The 14,725-nt window shown below is 41.3% G+C and overlaps 1 protein-coding gene across 2 annotated transcripts; it reads right to left on the bottom strand.

Moving 5' to 3' along the window:
- Positions 1-798: 798 nt before the first annotated feature.
- THG1L (tRNA-histidine guanylyltransferase 1 like) lies at positions 799-9,844 on the bottom strand. Of its 2 annotated transcripts, none has more exon segments than NM_001194604.2 (6): positions 799-1,901; positions 3,227-3,334; positions 5,277-5,365; positions 6,466-6,635; positions 8,161-8,337; positions 9,532-9,844. In NM_001194604.2, coding segments are annotated over 6 exon segments (897 nt in total). In that variant the 5' UTR covers positions 9,723-9,844; the 3' UTR covers positions 799-1,739.
- Between the last annotated feature and the right edge of the window lie 4,881 nt (positions 9,845-14,725).

Genomic DNA, 14,725 nt, shown 5'->3' with positions numbered 1-14,725 from the left:
GACGAGGCACTGGGACATGGGTTGTCGCTTACTTTATTTATTTATTTATTTTTTAAGATAGTTTTGCTCTGTCACTCAGGCTGGAGTGCAGCGGCATGATCTCAGCTCACTGCAAAATCCACCTACCAGGTTCAAGCAATTATCCTGCTCCAGCCTTCTGAGTAGCTGGTATTACAGGCACGTGCCACTACGCCCGGCTAATTTTTCTATTTTTAGTACAGACGGGGTTTTGCCATGTTGGACGTGGTGATCTACCCGCCTTAGCCTCCCAAAGTGCTGGGATTACAGGTGTGAGTCACCATGCCCAGCCATGTCTTTTTTTTTTTTTTTTTTGAGATGGAGTTTCGCTCTTGTTGCCCAGGCTGAAGTGCAACGGCACAATCTTGGCTCACCTCAACTTCCGCCTCCTGGGTTCAAATGATTCTCCTGCCTCAACCTCCCGAGTAACTGGAATTGCAGGCATGCACCACCATGCCCAGGTAATTTTTTGTATTTTTAGTAGGGACAGGGTTTCTCCCCATTGGTCAGGCTGGTCTCGAACTCCCAACCTCAGGTGATCTGCCTGCTTGGGCCTCCCAAGTTGCTGGGATTACATACATGAGCCACTGCACCCGGCCTCTTGATTCTCAATAGGGCCAAATAATCCTTTCCCTCCAAAATATAAAACCAGGACAAGAGAAAAATGTGAGTTCTCTCACCTATTCCCACTACCTTCCCCCTTCAGAGGCCAAGTTTGGCTGCATGTGATGATCCTTGCTGCTCTCTGCTGCTCCTCACCCATCTCCACTGACCCAACAGAAGGTGGCGCTACTAACATTATGACTCCCCTGACACCTGCTACCTGTTGATTAGCAGGAGCATGTTTACCCCTCTGCTCTTGAAATCAAATGTCATTTTTCTGATTACATAGAGGCTACGTGAGAATCTTTTTCAGGAAGTCTAATAGGAAAGTGACTTTTAAAACTGAAATATCTTGAGTACATGAGGTAAATGTTTCTTCATCCTCACTCATTCTTGTTTCTCTCATATATACACATACTTGTTTCTTCTTAGAAAGAGGTAAATGGCCTTGGAAACTATGCCCCTGGCTAGAAGATGATAATCATGCTGACAACGCCATTAAATCAGTCCACAGAATGTGTACGCAAGGACACTGAAGTCACTACTCATTTGTTCAGCCAAAGCTGTCAACTTGGCGATTGGCACAAAGCCCTGAGTCTTCCCTGCAATTCCTGAATTCAGAGGCATCATGCAGGCATTAACCCATATTTATCTTGAGGCCTGCTAAAGATGAATGCAAGTAGATGGGTGGCAGAGGTGAGATTTTCAGTCAGTGGGTTTTCTGGTTAAGAACAGGTGGGCGAGAGTTTGGGCTCCTCTTCTCTCATAGGTGAAAAGAACTGACAGGTTTTTACAAGATTTATGTCACAATCTAAAAATGATTCATTCTCCAAGGCATGAAATAGTTCTTGCTTTATAAAAATAGTACTGCGATTAAAAAAAAAAAAGCACTTCTGCCAAAGGAACCATGTTCCAACACTGCAAACAAGGTGTTCTGCTGAAACAGAACAAGATACACCACCCCCATCCATCCCTTCCTTCCCTGTTCCCCTCCCAACTTGAGCCGTGTAATTCACACCAGTGTTCTGGGTGGTAGGGATACAGCCACCTAAGGCAAGGAGCCCTGGGAGGTGGGAGGGCTTGCATGGTTAAGCACACCAGAACTGAAGCGCGAAGGGTCAGCTGTCTTCATCTAGAATATCTGGATGTTCCTTCCAGAAAGCATCCCCAATGATATCGCAGTGCAAGGGCACTGGCTTTGTCCTGGTCCGGGTTACTGCCATCTTTTTTCCTTCCATTTCTGTTGGCAGCTTAATTTCTTTTGTCATCACTTCATCCACCTACAAGTAAAAATAAAGTAGTGACATTGTTAACTCAGGAGTGGGTTTGGGAGAGAAAAGATGTGGGGATAGTTAACTTCTTATCTTCATATACTTCTGACTGCCAGATTTGAGATATATATAGATATAAATATGTGTATATATATGTGCATATATGTATGTGTGTATATATACATATATATATAATCTCAGTATGCTTGAAGTTCTTTATAATTAAAAATAGTTTTAAAAAGGTTACGTTACCCGAGCATGGTGGCTCACGCCTGTAATCTCAGCACTTTGGGAGGCTGAGGCATGCAGATCACTTGAGGTCAGGAGTTCAAGATGAGCCTGGCCAACATGGTGAAACCTTGCCTCTACTAAAAATACAAAAATTAGCCAGAAATCATTTGAACCCAGGAGGCGAAAGTTGTAGTGAGCTGAGATGGCACCACTGTACTCCGGCCTGAGCAACAGAGCAAGACTCTGTCTAAAAAAAAAAAAAAAAGTTATACTATAGTGAAGCGATCTTAGGAACAAAGAAAGGATTCCATGTTCCTCATTAGCAATAACTATAGAATTAAAGGTGTTTCTTACCTTCCACCTGCATTAAGAGGTATCCAAGTCTGTACCAAAGAACAAATGTTTTGAAAACCTCAAAGAGCTGGAGTTGCCAGTGGAATGACTAGCTCTCAAGGTACTCCTTGGTACTTGAAAACATTCATTTCAGGAAAAAAAAAGAAAAAAAAAAAAAACACTTCACATGGAAGGAAATAAATTTAGAGAAATCATTATGCCTCACAGCTGGTACAGAGAGAAAATATTGGTAAAATTAAGGATATAGGTAAATGTACAGACTTATTACAGAATATTAAGTATGAATGTCAAAGGAATCTCATGACATTTATGAAAATAACAAACCCTCATATACATCATCTCTTAGTGCCTCATATTATAGTTGTCGTGGGATGGAGAGACCATTTAATGGTATTATCCAGTGTGAAAGTATTTTTTAAGTATTTTATGAATGTACAAATCCTCATACCTGTACTGTATCCTTTTAAAAGGATTTTATTGGATACAAGGAAAGCTTATAACACAGAAAAATAAAGGCACTAATTCTAAAATTCTGTAATTCTACTTATGTATGGGAGATTTTGGACCACTACTGACTGACAAAATGTAATTAAAAATAGGAATCTATGGCCTCTCCTCTTGGAAAGGATCTGGTTTGCGTTAGCAACTGGAGTCACATCCGCATACAGGCAGCAAAGAGGGGACAGCTTGGAATGGGCACAGGCTCTTTTTTCCTGACTTCCATTTTTCTTTGAACATAACAGCATTACCTTCTGCCATATCAACACAGTCCCTTTCCTATACATCAGCGGCTCATTATTATAGTTGATGTTGAATTCAGAAAACAAAATCTCATTCTTGTCTGCTGCAAGAGTTCCCTGAGGAAATAAAAATAGATATTAAAAGCTCTGCATGTCTTCTTTCTCCCCTAATGCTACTATCCATTAGACCCACAACCTAAACTTCCACAATCAAGAGGTGGAAGGATTTTTATCAAACATCTTATAGTTACTAGTGAATTTTCATCTTAAGGGCAATTATGATCTTATTTAGATAAAATTCTCTCCTATACCAAACACTGGCTTCACAAGTCAAGACTGAAAGGGAGTAGGGGGAAGTGATACTAACTGAGTACATATTATGTATTTGGTCCAGTAAAACTTAGAAAGGTTATATAAATTGCCCAAAGTTAAAAGGTTGTCCTTATTCTTCTACAAAGAATCAAAATCTGAACTTAACTCTTCCAAACCTGGATATACCTACCAGTATGCCTTTTTTTTGAGACAAAGTCTCACTCTGTTGCCCAGACTGGAGAGCAGTGGCACAATCTCAGCTCACTGCAACCTCCACCTCCCAGGTTCAAGCGATTCTCGTGCCTCAGCCTCCTGAGTCGCTGGATTACAGGCGTGTGCCACCACACCCGGCTAATTTTTGTAGAGAAGCAGTCTCACCATGTTGGCCAGGCTGGTCTCGAACTCCTGACATCAGGTGATCCGCCCACCTTGGCCTCCTCAAAGTGCTGGGATTACAGGTGTGAACCACCACGCCAGGCCCCAGTATTCCTATTATTGCTATATACAAATCTCTATCATTACTATTATTAAAAATGACAACCATTTTCTGAGCAATCATAATGTACCAGGCATTGTATTAGTAACTGTTAGAGCTGGGCACAGTGACATGCACCTGTAATCCCAGCTACTTGGGAAGCTGAGGTGGGAGAACTGTTGGAGCCCAGGAGTTCAAGACGAGCCTGGGGAAAATAGCGAGAACCCATCTCAAAAAATAAATGAATAGATAAAATAAAATACATATAAAAGATGTTACAACACATTACCTCATTTCACAGTCATCCTACAAGTAGCACTGTTATAACAAAAACCAGTATTTATTAAGCACTTACAAGGTGCTTCATAATATCCTGTTTTACATGCATCATGCCATTTAATTCTCACCATAAACCTATGAGGTAGAAACTACAATTTTCTACATTTTACCTATAAAGAACTGAGGCAGAAAGGATAAAATTACACAGAACCATGATGTGTGTAGTTGTCATGACATTTATGAAAGTAACAAACTCAGCATGAACTCTTCCCATACACAGAGGTCATAAACCCAAGAAACTACAGGTGCCCAGTAGGGAAAACTGCAATGAGGGAAGAGGCCTGGTGGGACTGACAAAAAGTCAGTGCTGGCCGGGTGTGGTGGTTCACGCCTGTAATCCCAGCACTCTGGGAGGCCCAGGCAGGCAGATCACTTGAGGTCAGGAGTTCGAGACCAGCCTGGCCAACATGGTGAAACCCCGTCTCTACTAAAAATACAAAAATTAGCTGGCTATGGTGGCGTGCACCTGTAATCCCAGCTACTCAGGAGGCTGAGGCAAGAGAATCGTTTGAGCACAGGAGGCAGAGGTTGCAGAGATCACACCACTGTACTCCAGCCTGGGCAACAGAGTGAATCTGTGTCTCAAAAAAAAAAAAAAAAAAAAAGGTCGGTACTGAAGACGGCAGTCACGCAGTCATACAGTCACAAACGGCTTCAGGCAAGTGTTAGCACGTGGGAATGCAGAGCCAGTGTCGTCAATTCCATTTCCACCAAGAACACAAAGGCTCAGGGAGAAGCAGTAATTCATCCAGGATTACAGATCAAGCAGGCAGCAGAACTGCTCCTATTATGATTTTTACATCCTTTCAAAACAAAGCTGTAAAGGGATCTTAAAAAAAAAAGAAAAAACGTAAAGTTAACATAAAAAAAGTTATGGGAGAGCCTACAGCGAACCGTCTCCAGTTAAGTATTAATGTAGTAAGATCTTTATACCTGTAATCTCCCTTGGGCTTGTACTGGTGTTAGTCCAGATTGTTGTATAAGTGCCCAGAAAACTGTATTATAAAGATTATTGATGTGACCTGTGAGGAGAACAAAATAGTAACGTTTATATACATAAAATCTTTATTCAATATTCATTCTTCAAGGAATACTAGAGCCCTGACCCTCTCCTCTTTCAAAGTAAAGAGATCTCAGAGACATTTACTGACTTGCCCGAAGTCCTACACAGGGAACATGGGGGGAAGGAGCAGGAGGAAAAAAGACTTCCTCCCTAACAACAGTTTTATTTGGTCATTTTAGTTATACATTATACAAATCTGTTAACTTGTGTGTTAATCCTAGGAATACTTTAGAAGTTATTTGATTTATATTATTCCAATCTGTTTTCCAGTTCTTCTGGAAAAATCAAACTAGAACAAGCAAGTGAAAGTCTCACAAACATCATCACAGTCACATAAGGCAAGGGTCACAATTCAAATACCCACTGAGGCTGGCATGAACATAAATGTGTAAAGCAGTGGGTGACCCCAGAGGAACAACAGGGAATGGCAGAGACTATGGCACACTAGCATTTGTGTGTGTGTGTGCGTGTGCATGTGTGTGTGTGTAAAGGTAGCTGCCACTGCCCAGGCTCTGTCCAGTACTAAGAATGCAGATCCAGTATTGCCACATCTGATCTTTTTAAAAAATAGAGGTAAGGCGGCCGGGTGTGGTGGCTCGTGCCTATAATCCCAGCACTTTGGGAGGCCAAGGTGGGCGGATCACCTGAGGTCAGGAGTTCAAGACCAGCCTGACCAACATGGAGAAATCCCATTTCTACTAAAAAATACAAAATTAGCTGGGCATGGTGAGACCTGCCTGTAATCCCAGCTACTCAGGAGGCTGAGGCAGAAGAATCCCATGAACCCAGGAGGTGGAGGTTGCAGTGAGCCGAGATCGCACCACTGCACTCCAGCCTGGGCAACAAGAGCGAAACTCTGTCTTTAAAAAAAAAAAAATAGAGATAAGGAGTTTTTACATAAAATTTAATTTTTCAAATACTTTAATTGAAAAAATACATACTGCATTCTATACAAAGTATATGTCAAAACAAAGTATATGTGAGCCAATCCTGTATAATAACACCTGCAAGGCATTGAATTGGTGGTTTAACTACACGTGTTTATTTGGTGTCACTCACAATCTGCTTGTCGCCAGCTGAGGTAGTCCTTTAAGGTCTGGTTGCTGGGATACACCACGACTCTTCCATCAAAGCCTGGGGGATACAGAAGGGGCTGGTCCTCAAAGTAATCCCGCCAATAAAACACATAGCTGGAGGCGAACTGGGAGGCCACATGAGTCATGAACTTACTTGAAAATGTAACGCACATTGGGTGGGGCAAGAAAAAGAAAGATACATGGAATTAATTCAACACCCTGATAAGACCTGTGGGTACCACAGAGAGATAATACAAACTGCCCAGAAAGCCAGGAGATGAAATGCATTTGGCTAAGAAACACCATTTTAATACCTTGGTTCTGTATTTTTTTTTTTTTTCTTTTATTGGGACAGTCTTGCTCTGTTGCCTGGGCTGGAGTGCAATGGTGCCATCTTGGCTCACTGCAAACTCCGCCTCCTGGGTTCAAGTGATTCTACTGCCTCAGACTCCCAAGTAGCTGGGATTACAGGCGCAGGCCTCTATGCCCAGCTAATTTTTGTATTTTTAGTAGGGATGGGGTTTCACCATGTTGGCCAAGCTGGTCTCAAACTTCTGACCTCAAGTCATCTGCCCGCCTCGGCCTCCCAAAGTGCTGGGATTACAGATGTGAGTCATCACACCCGCCAGTTACATATTTTAAATGCAGCCTGCCTCTCCTTCCAGTTCTATTAAGTAATCTACCGATACTAAATTTTTCCCTATAGGATGTGATATGAATTTATGATTCAAGGGGTATCTTTTTATTTTATTTTATTTTATTTTATTTTTTAAAAGATGGAATCTCTCCATCCCCCAGGCTGGGGTGCATTGGCACAATCATAGCACACTGCTGCCTCAAATTCCTTGGCTCAAGGGATCCTTCTGCCTCAACTTCTTGAGTAGCTGGGAATATAAGCACATGCCACTGAGCCTAGCTAATTTTTAAATTTTTTGTAGAGATGAGGTCTCACCATCTTGCCCAGGCTGGTTTCAACCTTCTGGGCTCAAGTAATCCTCTCCCTTGCCCTCTCAAAGCGTTCGGATTACAGGCGTGAGCTACCATGCTTGACCTGTTTGTGTGGACGGAAACCATTGTTGTAAAAAAAAATGCCAATTCAGGCTGGGCATGGTGGCTCACGTCTGTAATCTCAGCACTTCGAGAGGCCAAGGCAGGAGAATTGCTTGAGGCCAGGAGTTTGAGACCAGCCTGGGCAACACAGAGAGACCCCACCTCTATTAAAAAAAGAAAGAAAAAACCAATTCATTGTATGATTTATTTCCCATACAGCATTTCAAAATACTGCCAAATCAAATATCAGATTTGTCTATTTTATAATGAGATCCCCCTTAAGGAATAGTGTAATGCAATGTATGTAGAGACTATCACCGGCTAAAGCCAACCTATGAATTGTGAATATTACATTCTTATGGTCTCTGTTTCTAATCTTAATGTTCAATGCCAGGTCAGTCTAGAAACTAGTCTTATGGGGCATGAGGGGGAAGAATCAGATAAAGAGGCACACAGAATGCTTGGCTATCAGATGGAAGTACAACAATCTAAACAGGAAATATACATGCACTCTGCAGTTACAAATACTGCAGACATCATCTGTAGCCTGTAAGTCTGCGATTAAGATAAACAAAACCAAATGCTGGTAGGAAATATTCTGAAGAAAGGAGGAAGCTCATGGAATTACCTGGCTCTTCTTTTAAACCAATTGGTTTTCCGCTTGAACACAAAGCTGTACTCATCACTCTGTCCATATGCAATCACAATATCCTCTAGTTCTTCCATCACAGTCTGGGCACATTTGGTCATCAGGTGGAGAGCACGGCTGTCATTAGGTTTTGCAAAGTTGTGCTTCTCAGCAAACCTTCGTAGGGGGAAGAGAAAAGGGAAGAAAGCATGGATGGAAGCCTGTCATTAACAACAAGCTCTGTTGCTAGATAACAGAGGCTGTTTGGAGGAAGATAATGTAACAGCACTGTGAACCCAAATGCTCAACTAGCCACAACCTGACCCATTTCCTTAAGAACTTAGTTTTTTTCCTGCCCTGAAATTGAGAAAAACAGACATAAATGCTAAGCCTCAACTCTCCTTTCTGTGAAATGGGAATAAAAGAATATTTACCTCATTGGGTTGTCCTGTAGAGGGAAGATAAAAGCAATCATACCTAGCTCCTAGTAAGTGCTCAATAAATGTTAGTTATAATGATCATTAATAATGCAGCCCTTTTTAAAAATTAAATTCCCATCTTTCTGTTATATTTTTCTCCCCCTCCCTCTTTTTCTGAGACAGGGTCTTGCTCTGTCACCCAAGCTGGAGTTCAATGGTCCGATCACCGCTCACTGCAGCCTTGACCTCCCAGGCTCAAGCGATCCTCCCACCTCAGCCTCCCGAGTAGCTGGGACTATAGGTGTGCACCACTGCGCCTGGCAAATTAAATTTTTTTTCTTTTTCTTTCTTTCTCTCTTGCTTTTCCTTCTCTCTCTCTCTGTTTTTGTAGTGGCAGAGTTTCAGAAACAACAACAACAACAAAAACCTGGTCTCCAACTCCTGGCCTTTAGTGATCCTCCTGCCTTCCGCGCCCAGCCTTCTCTTTTTTTCTGACTCTCTGTTGAAAATAATCCATGTGGCCTGTTACTAATAATGAAGCACAGACATAAGTATTGCCCACAAGCAAGGCTTACACAGACTTCTGAACAGTCAGCATTCAAAGATATCTAACAGAAAGCTAGGCGATTGGCTTAAGAGCTTAAATACTGTGCATGAGAGTGACTTTTAACAACATGTCCTTGCTAACAGGTCTCTGTTCACTTAACACGGGCACTCCAAGCGGGATCCTCATCAGGGGAGCACGTCGCCCATTCAATTACGCTAACAGCCAGCGTTCAAGCACTGTCCTAGCCAACACGCAGGGCGGGGCGATGCTCCATGCTGCGCACTCATTGGCTACCGCGTTACCCCGGTAACCGTGACTGGGGCTGCCGGGACGATTTGGAAGGGTAGAAGCCGGATTTCCCAGAAGCGCTGGCGCACCGCGACGCCCCGGGCCGAGCTCGCTCACCGATGGAAATTTCTGCCGTCCAGCCGCACTACCACCCAGCAGTGGGCCAGGCAGGTGTCGTCAGCCTCGAAGTCCCTCACGTACTCGAACTTGCTTTTTGCCATGGTCGCCCCCAATCTCAGGCACCGTCTCAGAGTGATGGAAGTGGTGGCCAAGTAATCGTGAACCTTAACTTTACAGGCGGCCCACATTCTCCACGCGGAAGGGAAAGAGCCAGATAGCCCCGCCCCGGAAGTGTTCTCTTCGCGGCCGCTCTAGCCGTAGGGCGGTCATAGTCTCTCTCGCCTCTCCCTGTAGTTCTTAACCTCTCGGGGGAAGAGGATGGAGGTTTAGGTTCCTCCTTTAGCACTTCCCACGCCTGCTTCTTCCTCGTCCCTTCCTGCGGCAAATCACTCTCACGAGGTTTTTAAAAATTATTTTTTATCTGCTGGTCTTGACTCACCAGCGAAATCAGTGTCCCCGTTAGTGCCCAGATCAAAATCATACCCCTACCTAAGAAAAAAAAAAAAAGTTCTTTTTCTGACGTTTGAAGGTGTAGCTGTGATACATCCCCTTTTCTTAGTGGCATTTATTAACTCGTTGTAGAAAATCTGGAATACACGAAAAGTACAGTTAAGAAAATTAACACTTTGTTTCTCCATCTTCCCCCTCAAAGCATTGTGGATGATTCCTTTCAGTCTTTTTTCTTTTTGTGTATGTAGGTTTACACACGAAATGCACAAGATTGGAATTATTCACGTATACAATGTTTATATATTTTCCATTCAGCTTGAGCATTTGCCAATATCAATTATTCCAAAGTATGATTTTTAAAAGCAAAATGAACTCAATATTCCAACATATGGGTATACTAAATTTATTCAACTTTTTCATCATTAAATAATCACAGAACCAGTGTTTGATATCTTGTTGCTGGTGGATAATAGTAACAATAACATCCTAATATTTGTGTCATATTTTGTGATTTACAAAGCACTTTCAAATGCATTACCTACTTGCTTTTTTTTTTTTTTTTTCATCCTCAAGAAAGATATTCAGGCCAGGCACGGTGGCTCACGCCTGTAATCCCAGCACTTTGGGAGGCAGAGGCAGGAGGATTGCTTGAGCTCAGGAGATTCATACCAACCTTGGCAACATAGCAAGACCCCTGTTCCTAAAAAAAAGAAAAAAATGATCCAGGCGTGGTAGCCCATGCCTGTAGTCCTAGCTAGGGGACGATGAGGTGGGAAGATACTTGAGGCCCGGACTTCGAGACTGCAGTGACCCATGATTAGCCACAGCACTCCAGCCTGGGCGGCAGAACAAGAATCTGACTCTAAAGAAAAAAATATTCAAACAATATAAATCCTTTTATATGTAGTGAAAAGTCTTTCACTGATTCTTAACAACATACTTTAGGCAGTAACTGTTACCAGTTTTTTGTGTATCCATGCAGGGATCTATATCAGTATGTGTGTATATCCTCTTAATAGTACCACAAATGGTAGTCATCATCTCCTTTGATGCTCACAGTAACATCAGAGGGATGTAAAAGAGGAACTGGGATTTCACCTTTACGAAGGGGAAATCTGAGACTCAAAGAGAAAAAAGTAATTTACATAAGGTCACATATGTGGCAGGACCAAGACAAATTATGACATCCTGCATCTTTTCTTTGTTTGTGTTGCTGTGAAGTCAGTTTTCTGTAGGTGATCATTCCTCGCCTTTTACTTCCACAAACTCCTCTCTCCAAGCTGACCAGGAGACAACCAAATCTTACCTCCTCTAGGAGCCCTACTTTAATTAGGTGAATTTTTCAAAATTACTTATCAATATGAATTCATGATTTTTAATTTTTTTATTTGTATGTTTTCGAGACAGAGTCTCACTCTGTCACCCAGGCTGGACTACAATGGCATGATCTCAGCTCACTGCAGCCTAGACCTTTTGGGTTCAGGTGAACTTCCCATCTCCCTTCCTAGTAGCTGGGACTAGAGGTGCATGCCGCCACACCCGCCTAATTTTTGTATATATATATTTTTTGTAGAAACGGGGTTTCCCCATCCCCACCCTACAGTGGGAGATGAGACTCGCATCAGGGATGGACTGATTATAAAATAAGCCAAGTGGCTTTGGGTTGCTTTGCAGTGAAATGTGTAGTAGAAGCACTACACCGTCTTCTCTCATAGCATCTATATGTTTGTTACATAAGTTAAGCATTAAAATAAAAGCATAGCAAGGAGGTCTTAAGATGCTAATCTGCCCTTTAGTAAAAGGGTTATAAAAGGTTTATAAAGTTTTCACCTCATGGTCAAATTGGTTAGGATTAAATGGAATAATCTATAAGGTTTCATGTAAATGAATTGGGGTTAACATTAATAAACTAATGCAAGGGTAAAATTTTGCTTTGAACAAAATTTTCATGTCATAGTATAGGCTAATGAAAGGTTTTTGCCTTTTGAGTCATCATTTTGGCAAAATAATTTATGGCAATCTGGAAATTGTCCTTCCTGATGCCTGGCTTTTTGGCTGGTTCAGAGGACTCCAAAACATTTAGAAAAGAGGTAAATAGGATCATTTGATATGTTTAGTCACATGAGATTGCCAAAATGATATCCAATCTTCTTTAAGTTATATTTTGATGAATAATACTAATATATGTTACAAAATTGTATGGGATTTCTAAAATTCTAATGTCTAAGTATATGCTATCAATCATAATTAAAGGTAAAGTTATTGTAAACCATGAAGATAAACTCTCAGTCATATTTTTAACCATAAAAATGGTTAAATTTGTCATTCACAGACAATTTGTCTTTCACAAATAGAAATTTGTCATTCACAGACAATTGTTGTCTTGCTTTGTTCCTTCTCACAAGATGGTTTATAATCAAGCTATATAAAGGATTTTAACAGGTGTTCTCAAATGCACTTTTTAAATAGCTTTAAAAATTGTAACATTGAAATAAAGAACGTAGGGACTCATAAAGAACTGACATGTTGACAATTATCAGGCAAAATCAATGTTAACTAAGTGGCTACACTCAGAAAGTTAAAGCAATCTTTTTAACTTGCTTGGAATATTGCTGATCTTTGTTTTGATTTTCAGAGTCAAGGAAAGTTATTTTAAACTATTTATGGCCTTTAATAATTGAGTAAGTTATACTCATGTGAAGAAAATTTGGAGCATGTTTATTTTTCTCTGCCTGGTTCCTCTAGAATTTGAAAACTATCTGTGAGTACTCTTAACTTATGGCAATATAGTTGTTTACCTCAGTGCAATAAGAATCCATTTTTCTTTGTCAACAGGACAAAATTGGAAAAACTTGTTATTTTACCAGGAATTTGACTGAAAGGGTGTGTTTCCCTTTAAGGAATCAAGCTTGACATGTAAAGCCAATAAAAGCCCCTTGGGGAAAACTGGCCTCATACCTTGCCTACACAGTCCCCACACAGGGTTCCTAACCTGTGGTTAGTAAAGAATGTCACTTTCTAACCAGTCTGGAAGCTCTGAGTTTATCTTGGGACCTCAAGAGGAGAGGATCACCCAACTCACAGGTATTAGGGGATAAAAACCCATGGCTGGGCTCGACTTTAAAAGTCTTATCTGAAGGCCGGGCACAGTGGCTCACACTTGTAATTCCAGCACTTTGGGAAGCTGAGGCGGGTAGATCACCTGAGGTCAGCAGTTCAAGACCAGCTTGGCGAATATGGTGAAACCCTGTCTCTAGTAAAAATACAAAAAGTAGCCAGGCATGGTGGCAGGCGACTGTAGTCCCAGCTACACAGGAGGCTGAGGCAGAAGAATCGCTTGAACCCAGGAGGCGGAGGTTATAGTGAGCTGAGATTGCGCCACTGCACTTCAGCCTGGGTGACAGAATGAGACTCCATCTCAAAAAAAAAAAAAAAAATCTTACCTAAAATTCCTTGGGAAACAGTTTCATCAAAGCCAATCTAAAAGGCCTATGTCAAAATAACCTGCTGCACTTTATGCAAATAATCAGGCCAAGTATATGACTAAAGTTTATTCATACTTAGTTTTTACCAAAAATGAGGACTGGAAAGAAAAATTTTGCTCCAAAGCTTATCATACATTTGTCATTAAATCCTAATCTCATTATTGTTATTAAACTTTTTGCCTACGTTTTAGACTAACCCTGCTTATTTTTGTGAATCAAGTGGTAATCTTCTGCAGCTTGGAAAAAAAAGGGGGGGATGGGTAACATACAAATATGAATCAATATGCTAGTTCTGGGCAATTATCTTGCAAATTCTGCCAGGTAATGAAAGTGAGTGATGTGCCCATAACATGGAGGTTTCTTTGTTGGGAAAATGAAACCAAGGAACTTCATAGACCCCCAAAGGGGAATTCTATATCTTGGCAAGTAAAATTTTGGATGGAAATTACCTGCCACACCACACTTGTGGGAATTGCTGTCCTCTCTCTACTATTTGCAATAGGGTTATACATGGTAGCACCTTCTTTTTTTTTTTTTTAATTTTAACTGATCATTCTGATAGATTTTTTTTAAAAATTATTACACTTTAAGTTCTAGGGTACATGTGCACAATGTGCAGGTTTGTTACATAGGTATACATGTGCCATGTTGGTTTGCTGCATCCATCAACTCATCATTTACATTAGGTATTTCTCCTAATGCTATCCCTTCCCCAGCTCCCCACCCACCAACAGGCCCCAGTGTGTGATGTTCCCCACCCTGTGTCCAAGTGTTCTCATTGTTCAGTTCCCACCTATGAGTAAGAACATATGGTGTTTGGTTTTCTGTCCTTGTGTTAGTTTGCTGAGAATGATGGTTTCCAGCTTCATCCATGTCCCTGCAAAGGACATGAACTCATCTTTTTTATGGCTGCATAGTATTCTATGGTGTAAATGTGCCACATTTTTCTTAATCCAGTCTATCACTGATGGACATTTGGGTTGGTTTCAAGTCTTTGCTATTGTGAATAGTGCCACAATAAACATACGTGTGCATGTGTCTTTATAGTAGCATGATTTATAATCCTTTGGGTGGATATCCAGTAATGGGATCTCTGGGTCAAATGGTATTTCTAGTTCTAGATCCTTGAGGAATCGCCACACTGTCTTCCACAATGGTTGGACTAATTTACACTCCCACCAACAGTGTAAAAGCCTTCCTGTTTTTCCACATTCTCTCCAGCATCTGTTATTTCCTGACTTTTTAATGATTGCCAT

Source organism: Macaca mulatta, chromosome 6 (genome assembly GCF_049350105.2).
Source record: "Macaca mulatta isolate MMU2019108-1 chromosome 6, T2T-MMU8v2.0, whole genome shotgun sequence".
In the NCBI taxonomy this organism is placed as follows: domain Eukaryota; kingdom Metazoa; phylum Chordata; class Mammalia; order Primates; family Cercopithecidae; genus Macaca; species Macaca mulatta.
The sequence above is the reverse complement of the archived record's forward strand: the minus strand, read 5'-3'. Positions and strand labels throughout refer to the sequence as shown.